Consider the following 14,260-nt stretch of genomic DNA (forward strand, 5'->3'; position numbering starts at 1 on the left):
TAGTAAGTGTCAAGTGTCTGAGGCTAGATTTGAACTCAGGTACTCCTGAATTCAGGGCCGGTTTTTCATCCACTGCGCCACCTAGCTGCCCCTAGATCAAAGCTTCTTAAACTGAATGTTGGGGGTCACAAACATTTGGCAGTAAAAGTTTCACTTGTATACCTATTTTATATACCTAAATACCCAGGGTCATGGCAAAATTTCTCAGGTGGAAAAGGGTCAGTGAAAAAAGTTTAAGAAGCCCTGGGCTAGATCAAGCAGATTATCTAAGACTGCTTCTTCAAAGGAAGGGTAGAGCTGGCAGCATTCTGAGCCTGCACCCAATGTATGCCCTGTGACCCAGAGGGTTAATGCAAGTTATGCAACTAAGTATAAGTAAACTAGTTTTGTTTCAAAATACTTTCTTTAGTTCTCCTTCAGCTTAATCAGTCTCTCTGTCAAAGAGAAAGAAATCCCTGGGGTCATGTCTCATGACCCAGTATCTCAATTTTCTGTGTTTACCTAGAAAGGCAGATTTCTGCTCAATATAGGGAGATTCTGCCTAATAATTAAACCTGTCCAAAATAGAAAAGCTTTCTAATGAAAGATTGAGTTCTTTGCCTTTGGAGATCTAGGTAAAGGCTGAAGGACTACTTAGCAAGATTGTGTGTGATTTAAAAAAAATGCTATTTTATTTTTTTCCAATTACATATACATGGTACTCTGGTACTTGTCATTAATTGATTCCAGAAGGCATGAGTGACAAGTAATGACAGAATTTTTCCCATAAGGAGCTATGTAAATTGAAATAATCCATTTCTGAACCCCAGAAATTTCATATTTTACTTGACAGTTTATAAATTGATGTTTCTATTTCTTTTTTCTTTTAAAAAGAACAGGAGTCAACTTTAAAAAAAATCAATTTTTTCATTTCCCTAGCCCCCTCTCTATCCTGTCACCCCTTCCTGCACCACTCCCTTACATCCCCTGCCATGATGACTAGTCATCATGGCATATGCAGGGGGACCTCAAACCAAATTTAAGTATAGACATCCATTTCTTTCAGGAACATGGAGGCGGGATGGGGTTGTATATAGAGGAGAGGCTGCTGTTGTGCTGTCTGAAATAATGAGCTCCCAATGCTGGAGGTTATTTTGCCAGGGGAACCCTGCTCTCCCCCAACCTGCTGCTCCCTTTCTTGGGAGGGCTGAGGCAGAGCTCAGAAGATGGGTGGTATGTGGGTGGCAGGCAGCAGCAGCTGTGAAGAGGAGGAAGAGATTTCAGGAAGTTCCCTGGATGGCTGACAGCAGCCCGGGCTGGGTCTGTTGGCTCTTTTGTTCTCAGGGAAAGCACAACTTCTAGCGTGGCTAGATTCCTTGTTTTCTGACCTTCCTCCACTTGTCCTCACCTCTCCTCACATTTTTCGTGCATCAACTGGTGGGGACTTGGGCCTGCTGGGCAGCATGAGGGACCCGCCCCCTCTGCTCCTGGTGCCAGCTCACCAGCCTGGTTCTCCTTGGGCTCTGCTAGCCCTGTTTCCTCTGGGATAGGATCTCCATGAGTTTAATTGGGCTCCACTTTCAATCCAGTGTTTTGTTACCACTCACACACTAAAAGGCACTAATACAAATCTAGAAGTTCCACAATCCTTAGGCAACAGATGGGCCACACCAGTAGACTTTAGGGATGGACTAGAGAGTTTTTAACTATGCATTTGATGACTTGGAGAGAAATCCTTGGCTCCAGTGCCTCAGAGTAAATTCGATTTTCCCATAGCGATTCAGTGAACATTTAAAGTGAAAAGGTATGTTCAGGAACAAATCCAAGACCAAGGGGGAAAGCAGGGGATGATTATATTCCTGGGATATGGTGTTGTGATCGTGATTTTCCCCCATTCTGGAAAAAGGAAAAAAAAAAAGCATGAGAGTACATGGTGAAATATGGGGGTCTTGCCCTGAGTTCAAGCTACTGTGAGACTAACCAGTTGGTCTTTGTTTTGTCCAGAGAGACCAGATGCATGGCAGTATCTTGACTCATACAGGTTCAACAAGTCCTCAGCAAGCCTCGATTGCTGAAGCATTTTTTTTTCTTCTAGAAATTCATCGAATACTGAATTCAACATGTTTCAAAGCCACAAGACACTATAAAGACACTGTTTAACATTTTTTTTAAATAAAATTTTGAGTTCCAAATTTTCTCCCTCCCTGCTTTCCCTTCCCCCTTCCTAAGATGGTATGCAATTTGATATAGGTTATATATGTGTAATCATGTAAAACATATCAGAATTGTTGTAGAGCGTTCTCTAATGAATGTGTCAGGTGTGAATTGGACTTCTATTATGTCTGAGGCTCCTTTCCACTCTTGAAATTATGTAAGTTTGTGCATATCCCTTTCTCTTAGAGGTAACTTTTCTTCCTGATCCTGCTAATGAGCTCCTGCTGTAGTCATATTTCACTGGTTTCCATGACTGGAATTTTGGATGCTATCAAGATTTTTTAAAAGGTCTTATTAAAAAAGACCCATCTTATAAAGCTGTTTCTAATTCTCTGTAAAGTTAACTTGGACCTTAATAGTGAAATTGTAGCCATAAAGAATAGTTGAGTTTTTTTTTTTAATTCTAAGGGATAACCTTGAAATTATTCATTTAAAAAATTTATAAATCCTAGTGAAGTTGACTTTGGTTTTAAATGTACGCAAAACCTAATTTTGATGAGTAGTAGAGACACAACTAAATTCATAGTAATTCCTTTTAAAGTAATACTGGGATTCAGTGTGGTATAGTGTGAAGATCATTGCGATTAATAATTAGGAATTTTTTTTCAAGTCTTGGCTCTTCTACTGACTAGCTGTGTAACCCTTGGGAATTAGACAAGTTACTTTCCCTCCCTGTTTGACATACTGTCTTCCTGTCTTCTTCCCCTTTTTCTTCTTTTCCTCCCTTTTCCCCTCCCTTCCTCTACTTTTCTCTCCTTTCTTCCCCTTCTCCCTTACTTCTTTACCTCCTCTCTCTCTTCCTTGCTTCCTTCCATTTGTCCATCTGTCTTTCAGTAAGTATTTATTAAATACAATTAGGTTCTGAGGAACATAGCAAGTTTAGTTAAAACAATCCCTGATCTCGTTGAAACATGTAGCGATGTAAGGAATAAGACAAAAACCCAGTCAGTCAACAAGCATTTCTTATGCACCTACTATGTGCCAGGCACTGTGTTATAAGTCCTGGGGATACAAAGAAAGGCAAAAGACAGTTCCTGTACTCAAGGAGCTCCCAGTCTAATGGGGAAGATGAGATGCAAACAGTTAGGCACAAAGAATATAGATACAGAATAAATTGAAGATAATCAACAGTAAGGAAGGCGTTAGCATTAAGGAGGGTTGGGAAGAACTTCTTGTAGGTGAGATTTAGCTGGGAATTGAAAAAACTAGGGTGGCAAGGAGGGAGAGAATTTCAGACATGGGGTATAGCCAGTGAAAATGCCTGGAGTTGGGAGATGGTTTATTTTGTGCAAGGAACAGCAAGGAGGCCAGTGTCACTGGATTGTGTTGTGGGGGTGAGTAAGGTGTAAGGAGATTGTAAAGGTAGGAGAGAGCTGGAGGTAAAATGGTGAGACCTGAAATTCAAGATCAATTTGACTTCTGAGTTGGAAAATGGATTTGAATGGGGAGAGACTTAAGGTGGGGAGACCAACTACAAAGCTAATACAGTAATCTAGATGTGAGGTGATGAAGGCCTGGGCCAGGGTGGTGGCAGTGTCAGCATCAGAGGAGAGGAAGGGGCGTGTATGAGCGATATGACCAATGCAGAAATGACAGAACTTGTGGACTGACTGGATATGGAGGAGTAAGAGAGTGAAAAGTCAAGGACGACACTTAAGTTTTGAGCCTGGGTGACTGGGAATTTAGGAAGAGGTGAGGACTTGGGGGAAAGACAACGAGTTTGGTTTTAGACACATTGAATTTAAGATGTCTACAGGACATCCAGTTAGAGATGTCCAGTAAACAGCTGGAAATATGAGACTGAAAGTCAGGAGTGATGTTAGGGCTGTACAAGCAGATTTGAGAATCATTAACAGAGATTATAACTGGCTCGATCGTTCACCAAGTGAAATAGTATAGAAGGAGAAGAGAAGAGGGACCAGGACGGTAGGCATGTGCTGGATGAAGATACAGCAAAGGAGACTGAGAATTTTTTTTCAGCTAGATAAGAAGAAAACCAGGGAGAGTAGGGCCACAAACACTTAGAGAGAAAACAGTATCAAGGAGAAGATGGTAATTGACTGTCAGGCTGCAGAGAGGTCCAGAAAGATGAGGAATGAGAAAAGGCAACTAACACAGATAACGATCATCAACAGTTTTACCCAGCAAGTGCATTAGTGTTGTAAAATAAAATCCTGTTTGATATCTGAGGAAGAAGGACATTAGTGACAGGGGCATCAAGGAAGTCTTCATGGGGGAAATGGCATTTGAGATTGGACTTTAAAGAATGAATGGGAATTCAATTAGTGAAAAGGTGGAGGAAGAACATTCCAAATACTGGGAAATTTTGAGCAAAAGTACAGAAGCAGAAAAGAACTGAGTGTGTCAAGGGAACAGACATTAGTCTAGTTGGACAGATATGTAGAGTATATAGAGGGGAACTGATAAGGGCTATTCTGGAAAGGCAGGGTGGCTTTGGATTTTAGAGGGTCTTAAATACCGGACAAGGGAGTTTGAATTTTACTTGGTAGGTGGTAGGGCACCATTGCAGATATCTTTAGTGGGTGTATGGCATGACCAGTCTGTGAAAAAGGAAAAGTATTCTCACGGGGGTATTAAGAATAGATTGGGGGGCGGCTAGGTGGCACAGTGGATAGAGCACTGGCCCTGGATTCAGGAGGACCTGAGTTCAAATCCAGCCTCAGACACTTAACATGTACTAGCTGTGTGACCCTGGGCAAGTCACTTAACCCCAATTGCCTTACCAAAAAAAAAAAAAAAGAATAGATTGGGGGGGCGGCTACGTGGCTCAGTGGATAAAGCACTGGCCCTGGATTCAGTAGTACCTGAGTTCAAATCCGGCCTCAGACACTTGACACTTACTAGCTGTGTGACCCTAGGCAAGTCACTTAACCCCTATTGTCCCGCAAGAAAAAAATAATAATAAAAAAAAGAATAGATTGGGGGGCAGTTAGGTGGCAAAGTGGATAAAGCACCGGCCCTGGATTCGGGAGGACCTGAGTTCAAATCCGACCTCAGACACTTGACACTTAACTAGCTGTGTGACCTTGGGCAAGTCACTTAACCCCAATTGCCTCACCAAAAAACCCAAAAAACAAAAGAATTGGAAAAATAGATTGGGGGGCAGCTAGGTGGCGTAGTGGATAAAGCACTGGCCCTGGATTCAGGAGTACCTGAGTTCAAACCTGGCCTCAGATACTTGACACATACTAGCTGTGTGACCCTAGGCAAGTCACTTAACCCCCATTTCCCCGTAAAAAAACAAACAAACACACACACACACACACACACACACACACACAAATAATAGATTGGGGGGGCGGTCAGCTAGGTGGTGCAGTGGATAAAGCACCTGGATTCAGGAGGACCTGAGTTCAAATTTGGCCTCAGATGCTTGACACTAGCTGTGTGACCCTGGGCAAGTCACTTAACCCTCATTGGCCCCCCCCCCCAAAAAAAAAGAATACATTGGTATAGATAGGGAGAGAACAGAGAAAGTGTAAGACCTTTCAGGAAGCTATTGTTTCATTTTAATTATAGAACAGCATGAAAGTATTCTTTTTTTTTTTTTTTTTTTGGTGAAGAAATTGGGGTTAAGTGACTTGCCCAAGGTCGCATAGCTAGTAAGTGCTAAGTGTCCAAGGCCGGATTTGAACTCAGGTCCTCCTGACTCCAGGGCTGGTGTTCTATCCACTGTGCCACCTAGCTGCCCCTGCATGAAAGTATTCTTAAGGGAGTAAAGAACTTTTTTTTTTTTAACAATTATTTTGTCTTGGTATACAGAAGCAGATCTTGCTATTAAAACCTCAGCAAGATAACACAGACATAGCATGTGGTCTAGGTGGTTAGTAATAAAGACTTGCATCAAGGTGGTAGCAAATTTCAATATTCTGTACATGAAAGTTAGTGAAGAGTAAGGGGGTAACTATTGACAGTATATGGCTGAGTTGGGGTGAACACAGTGGCCTCTCTTGGAATTGAGGAAGTGGAGTAAGTATGATAAGGTTGTTGGAGGGATCATTAATATGAATATTGAAGCCCCCAGAATGATAGCAGGGGACTGAACTGGAGAGAAAAAGAGAGGACAAAGACACACACACACTCTCTCTCTCTCTCTCTCTCTCTCTCTGTTAAGGCTAAAAGCAACTTGAATTTCCTAGCAATTCAGAAGTAGTAAAATTTGCCCCAAATCTTAGTTCTGTCCTCTACTATGGCAGTTTAATAAAAGATAACAAACATAGTGTTTAGTTTTGTAAAATCCCTCAAATTACATGTCATTGTTAATTTAGAGTACAAAGGAATCTAAGAAATAGTTTTGGTATTTTCAAATGTTATTTAAGCCAACAAAGTTCATATCCCATAATTAGAAGATGCTTCTAATAATGCCGTAAGCATCACTGTGGATATACTTTGATTACTGAATGGATTTCATTTTAGGTATATCTCTTAGCTTTTTCTTTTGGTATGATGTCTTACCAAAATCGATATCGAACTGCCACCTTTTGAGTTTCAGTTAGTTTCAGTTTCAGAAAGCTGCCTGGAGGACGGTAAATTGACAAGGACAAGGATGGGGAGTGGGTGCTAGAAACTCATTACCTGTACTTAAAAAGAACACTTATTGATGGTGGAGCATGAATAATCTTGGCACAGAAATGGGGAATTAGGAATATTCATGAACACTTCCTCCCGGCCTTGAATCAGGAGAGAAATGTGGTCTCCACTTGAGGGTTGAAAGGGATATGCTGTTCTCAGGAAAGAGTCAGGTTTCAGTCGAAGTGAGAGGAAAGAAAGTAAAAATGTTGGATAAAAAGTTCAAGGATGAAAAGGTGTTTATTGAGACCTGTAGCAGGGGTTCCAAAGGTCATAATACAACGTCTTGGAGGCGAAGTAGTGGTGGAACACATCTGGAGAAGAGAAGAGTTAATTAAAATAGGAATGTAAGTTTGGGAGGAATTAGTTGGGGAAGGCCCCTGATGATTAAGGTGGTGAGAATGCCTCACAAGGACCAGGAACCACTACATTGGGAGGGAGATTTTGTGCTATGAGTAGATTTTAGATGTTAGAGGACCTGTAGACTTAGCTTGCTCTAGGCTTTTGAAACAGAATTTGGAATATTGATGTTTTAGAATGTGCCTGAAGGAAAGACTTGCCTCAGATTTGCTTTCTGAATTTTTTTTTTTTAGTGAGGCAATTGGGGCTAAGTGACTTGCCCAGGGTCACACAGCTAGTAAGTGTTAAGTGTCTGAGGCTGGATTTGAACTCAGGTACTCCTGACTCCAGGGCCGGTGCTCTATCCACTGCGCCATCTAGCTGCCCCGTGAATATTTTTAAGAATGGCTGAACTGATGTACAGCTCCCCCAACAGAGCGCTGGTATGCTAGTCTACTTCAGCTCCCAGCCTACCTCCCAGAGATACTGTGATGGTAAAATAAGCAGGAATGTTTGGATGCAAAGCAAAGTTTTTTTAAAAATCACGTTAATTATTTCTCCAAATAGTCCAAATGTCTTCAGAAACAAAGAAGAGGCAGGAAAAGTTCAAGAGTTAAATCCACAACTGAGTAATGGACCAGAAAAAAAGAACCCGTGTGATCTCCAGTGTGCTCCTGCAGCTGAAGAAGAGTCCTGTTGCCCAACTCAGTCAGATACTCCAGACTTTCCAGATCAGGTAAGCCTGGCTGGGCCAGAGCTGTCTGCTTGTGTAAGGACATGACTCTGCCTTTCTTCTTGTGAAAGAAGTTTTAAAAAAAACCCATCAACAATAGTCATGTTACTTCTCCCTCAAAGCAAGAAGACAAGCCCTGGGGATTATAAGGGGACCAAATGTGGGGTACTTTTTAGTATTACTTTTCAAAATCCATATACTGTATTTTGAATGCCAGGAAATCTTCTGTGACTTAGATATTTGAGTTGTCTAGTCACATGTATTCAAATGAAGGTTCAAAGTTTCTGGTAGATGAGAGCAACAGGGGTACAAATTCAGAGGGCTGCAGTTTTTAAATCTAGCCTGGGGTGATCTAAGCCAATCTAGTTCAACAGACATTTATTTGTTGGCATACAAATGCTTTCTACATAGAAACCTCTGCTTCCACCCCTCTAACCCCCAGTTATTCTAAGCACTCTTGCAAACATTTAGCTCAAATAACCTGTACTATGTTTGTCAATAGAAGAGAAAAAGACATTAGAAACAAAATATTTGTTTATTCCAGTTAGTTATAAATTACTGTTGGGAAGAAGTAATTAGAAATTAATTGCTAAAAAAGAATTTTTGTCCAGTACAAGTAAAAACAAGCCAAATCTCATCAGTGCAAATATCATTAAAAGGACGGGTTCTATAAAAAGAGGTCATTTCCATTGTGGTGACCCATTGTAATGGTGTCTTTTGATCAGGTTAGGACAGATTTTCTAGGACACCACGTAAGACACCATATTGTAGAGATATGTGGGGAAGCAGTATAAATAATGCTAGATGTGGCTATTTACTGCTACATGTGGGACCTAAGCAAGTCGTTTAACCTCCAGGGCCTCAGTTTCTTCATCTCTAAAATGAAGGGGTTAGACCAGACAGCCTCTGAGGTTCCTTTCAGCTTAAAATCCACATCCTGGTGTAGTGTACAACACATGCTTTCTCCGGCTTGGCAACACGCTGTTTTTAATGAAATTATCTGATAGTGTGTTGTTTGTATTTCAGCAGGTAGGAAGATTTATGTTAACAAATGTTTTAATTAGGCACAGTAGATGACAATATTAATAAATAATTGTAAGTATTTTTCCTCAAAGGCAGTGTAGGAATCCCTCCCATGGATAACTGAAAACTCACTGCATTGAGAATTGACTGTGCTTAAGGTATTCTGTTAATAGAGTACAGTTATTAATGGAATGGCATTTGTGGATGTAGATATAGTAATATTCTTTTTTTTGTTTGTTTTTGTTTTTTAAGTGAGGCAATTGGGGTTAAGTGACTTGCCCAGGGCCACACAGCTAGTAAGTGTTAAGTGTCTGAGGCTGGATTTGAACTCAGGTACTCCTGAATCCAGGGCCAGTGCTTTATCTACTGTGCCACCTAGCCGCCCCTGCAGTAATACATTCTTTTTTTTTTTTTTTAGTGAGGCATTTGGGGTTAAGTGATTTGCCCAGGGTCACACAGCTAGTAAGTGTTAAGTGTCTGAGGCCGGATTTGAACTCAGGTACTCCTGACTCCAGGGCTGGTGCTCTATCCACTGCGCCACCTAGCTGCCCCTAGTAATACATTCTTGAGAAGATCACAGTTAACACAACTACAAGGATTCCCTGACTGATAGTGGCACATTCACTTAATTATCATGTTTTTCTTTTCTTTTTCAACTATGAGAACCAAACAAACCTATTGAAAGTAGAGTATCATTGCCAGCCTCTACTATCACCTTGAGGATTAAATAGTGGCTCTTTGTCTAAAGTGACATGAAATTTATATGCTTCCAGTTCAACAGCCACAACACACATAAAACCAAATCAGTGCATCAGAGCACCTCTGGTCCACCCAGCATTGCCTCATTATAGCTCTTCCCCTCTAAAGAGCTGGAGTAAGACTCCCTTTCTAGCGGGGAAAAGCATAGCTTTAGCTGAACTGAAGTTCAGAGATACATTTCTTTCCCATTTCAGGGCTCAAGGAACAAACCAACCCCAAAACATGTAAAAAGCCAAGAAGGAACCAGGGAACAGCTGCTGAGGGAGCAGCAGCAGCAGCAGGAGCAAGAGCAGCAGCAGCAGCAGCAGCAGCAGCAGCTCTGGGAAGCACGGAGGCAGTGTGCAGTGAGCATAATTCCTTCTACTCTATTCACTTTAATTCTTTGTGTGTGTGTGTGTGTGTGTGTGTGTGTGTGTGTGTTTTTTGCAGGGCAATGGGGGTTAAGTGACTTGCCCAGGGTCACACAGCTAGTAAGTGTCAAGTGTCTGAGGCCAGATTTGAACTCAAGAACTCCTGAATCCAGGGCCAGTGCTCTATCCACTGCGCCACCTAGCTGCCCCTATTCACTTTAATTCTGAGAAGCATCAGAGAATCTCACTGTCACTCACTTAACCTCTTTGAGACATTTTTTTTCCTTAATTTGTAAAGTGCAAATAATGCCCCTAAAACCTTTTGTGAGACTCAAATATGATCATGCCTGTAAAATGTTTTCTTAACTTTTACTATAAACAAAAGTTGTTATTCTTAATTATATATTATAATTTATTGTTCATTATATGTTATCATGATGTTGTTATTCATTATTATTAATAGTAATATAATTTCAAACAGCATTTGCCATCTCTTCCTTTTCTTGGTGACCTGAATAGCATTAACTAAAGATATATTACTTTTCCTTTAACAGGACTTGAAAAAACAGTTGGAAGTGATGATTCTCCAGTGGCAACAAAAGCAAGGACAGCTCAAAGAGAAAGATAAAATCATTTCTGGTCTTAACCAACAAGTGTCTTCTGGAAACCACAAAGTTTCCAAGTAAGTGCAAAGCTTCGGCCTGGTAACTGAAGGGAAGCCTTGGCTCTACACTATTTAATACAGGACAGGGTCTAGAACAGTAAAACCACATCCTCCCCGTAGGTGGCACTGTGGCTCCACATGATGCTGACTGCAGATCTGGAATCTCTTCAAAGCAAAAATAATCACAGAATTTTCCTTGCCAGCTGGATGAGGAGCTCATAGTCACTGATTGCTTTATGCATCTGGTTTTTCATGTGCAGGGCAAGCATAGTGATAATAGCTTTATTTATGGGGGCTAATTAGTTTTCAGGTCATGGCTCCTATTTGTCTTATATGTGACTGATCGTAGGTTGATTTTCTGTATCATTTTTACATGGAGACAGCTAGGTGGCTCAGTGGATAGAGCGCTGGACCTTGAGTCAGGAAGACCTGAGTTCAACTTTGGCCTCAGACGTTTAGTAGCTGTGTGACCCTGGATAAATCATGTAAACCTCTGTTTGCCTTAATCCACTGGAGAAGGAAATAGTGAACCACTCCAGTATCTTTGCCAAGAAAACTCCAGGGACAGTACAGGTGTGCTGTGGTCCATGGGGTCACAAAGAGTCAGATACAACTGAAGAACAGAATTCATTATATATGTCTCTCTTAGTGGATGCTTTCCTCACAGACATCATAGAATCAGTTGAGCAACATCTCTTGATCATCACTGTGATTCACAGTGCTTAGACTGAAAGATTGAATTAAAATCAAATTCAGGAAGAGCAGCTACTTCCCATACCCTTGCCCTTTCCACCTCAGTTTCTATTTTTCCACCATTTTTCACCTGTAGCTTTCTACAGCAGGCAAAATGAACCATCCCACTAGAATTAATTAAATTATAGCTTATGAAATACCACAATGTATCAGCCCATAGATGTCAATTTGAGAACTATTGCCCTTTCTAGAGCTAGGTCAGGGAACGTAGTAAAGGATTGGAACAGGACTTCTAGAAAAATTAGCTTTTTATTGATGCCTTTTGTTTTTTACATCATAATTATTTCTTCCCATGCTTCTCTGAATTCCTCATATTTTTTGATTCTTATGTTACAGTAATATTCCATTACATTGATATATCACATTTTTTTCAGCCTTTCTTTAATAGGAGAGCACCCACTGTGTTTCCAGTTTTTGCTCCCACAAAAAAATGCTGCCCTGAATATTTGGTGTCTCTTGTATCTTTTTTTCCCCACCTGCTTGGGGTATATAGGAGCTCTGGGTTAAAGGATGTAAATAATTTAGTGACTTTTCTTACTGAATTCAAATCATTTTGCAGAAGAGTTGGAATCCTATGTAGTTCCAGTAATAGAGCATGAGCGTTTCCGTCTTCAGGCAGCACCTCCAACGCTGATTGTTTCTCTTTTTTGCATCTTTATAGGGCAAGACCTTTTATATAAAATCTGTATAATTGTATGATATTGGGAAAAACTTGAGAAGGGATATGAATCTCAAAATTTTTGTCTCACATTAATGTTAAAGTGAGTTGTGGGGAGTAGGAATTTGTAGGAATTTGGGGAGTAGGAAAGCTGTGAGCTCTTAAAGGAAGTGTTGACATTGGATTTTTTTTTTTTTTTTGGTGGTGGTTGAGCCCTAGAGGCCAGAAAAATGCTATAGACCAAACCAGTCAAGTCCAGAAAGAGAGGAGTGTTGAACATGACAGAACTCTCTTTTGGGCCCTCTGAATTGGCAGCATTAATCTAGATACATTCTCAGTGCTTCAGTTAGGTTAAGTGCCAGTGGCCAGGATCCAGGGCTTGATCTTTTAGCTTGAATCCTTAGTTTAATCATAGAAATCTAGGAAGGTCACTAAAGGTTTTAGAAACTGTTTTAGGATCCTGGGGTTGTGATACAAACTAGTCATGAGAGAGAGATGTTCCTCTGTGTTGGCTACCACTGGGATGATTCTTTATTCTGTCAAATCCTTTAAAACAGAGGTTTTTAAACTTTTTTGTCTCGTGGACTCCTTTGAAAGTTTGAAATCTGTGGATCCCTTCTCAGAATAATATTTTTAATGCATCAAATGAAATACATATGATTAAAAAGAAAGCCAATTATAATTATAAAAAACCAAGTTCACAGATCCAGATTAAAGATTCCTCACTTTAAAACATGAGCTAGGGGTTGGCTTAATAATACAGTGATATTGGAATCTGCATCAGCATTCAGTTTAAGAATATACTAGATTTTGGGACAGCTAGGTGGCGCAGTGGATAGAGCACCAGCCCTGGAGTCAGGAGGACCTGAGTTCAAATCTGGCCTCAGATACTTAAGATTTACTAGCTGTGTGACCTTGGGCAAGTCACTTAACCCCAATTGCCTCACCAAAAAAAAGAATATACTAGATTTCTTTCACCCAATAGATTCATTTAAAAAGTGTCTATTTTGTTTGTCATATTTGAAATACTGTTTTAGGCCCTTGGGATAAAAAGATGAATCAGATTTAGTACTTGTACAGTTTTATGGTCTTATAACTGAGGTTAAAAAGGTGCACAGATAATTACAAAACAAGGTACTAACCAAGGAGTGTCCTAGTGATATACACACACACACACACACACACACACATATACACCCCCTATATGTGTGTGTGTGTATATATATATATATATATATATATACATATATATATATATATATATATATATACAGAGAGAGAGAGAGAGAGAGAGAGAAAGAAAGTGAAAGTGTATATACAAGGATGGAAGAGGCCTAAGCAATCATCTATAGCTGGAACAATCAGGGAAGGATTCATGGAAGAGGTGGCTCTTGTGGAAGGCCTTGGAAGATGAATTTTGGAAGGCAGAGATGGAAAAGACACAGTGAGAAAGGGTAGGAAAGTACAAGTTGTGTTCTAGGAATGACTGGAATAGAAGGTTTGTGTGTAGATATTAATGGGACATAAGGTTAGGTGTACTGAATCAGAATAAACTTCAATAGGACTAATGGATTTTGACCAAAGGAAAGGCAACAATATTAGGGATAAGAGCTCTTTTTTATTGGGAAAAAGCTCTGAATTTGGAACCGAAGTATCTAGGTTCAAATCCTGGCACTGTTTCTACCTGATTATCTTTTAGTAAATCTCTTGATAATCCCTGGTCCTCAGTTTCTTTGTCTGAAAAATGAAGAGATTGGACTAGGTGATTTTTGTCAAGTGTTTTCTAGCTCTAATTTTTATGATCTATTTGAGTATCCATTCATAGAACATACCCATATTATGTAGACACAACAAAGGAAGTAGAATACAAATTTCCTTTCCTCATGGAGCCTATAGTCTAATTAAGGAGACAAGGAAAATCACAGATGCAGATTCCAATATCACTGTGACTTGCCAAAGGTCACTCATTTAATTAGTGACAGTCACAGGACACAGGTCTTCTGACTCTCAGGCTCTAGCTCTCGAGACACTGTATGCCTACCCACTGTAACTCAAGATCTACTAAATAAAATAGTGAAATAATGGAAACGCCCCTGAGAAAGGGGCGTAATAAATGTCACCTTAGAGACCTTGCTACTGTCCTACTGCTTATTTAGCCCTCTTCTCTGAAATGATGATGCTTATCTAATTCTCTAATT

The 14,260-nt window shown here is 40.3% G+C and overlaps 1 protein-coding gene across 1 annotated transcript in view; it reads left to right on the top strand.

The window, feature by feature from the left end:
• DZIP3 (DAZ interacting zinc finger protein 3) overlaps positions 1-14,260 on the top strand; it is a 124,287-nt gene that overhangs the window by 82,961 nt on the left and 27,066 nt on the right. Inside the window, exons 17-19 of the mRNA XM_043991130.1 lie at positions 7,690-7,858; positions 9,832-9,981; positions 10,542-10,669. Coding sequence (XP_043847065.1) covers positions 7,690-7,858; positions 9,832-9,981; positions 10,542-10,669 — 447 coding nt within the window. The remainder of the gene's footprint in view (positions 1-7,689; positions 7,859-9,831; positions 9,982-10,541; positions 10,670-14,260) is intronic.

This window comes from Dromiciops gliroides, chromosome 3 (assembly GCF_019393635.1).
Source record: "Dromiciops gliroides isolate mDroGli1 chromosome 3, mDroGli1.pri, whole genome shotgun sequence".
NCBI lineage: Eukaryota > Metazoa > Chordata > Mammalia > Microbiotheria > Microbiotheriidae > Dromiciops > Dromiciops gliroides.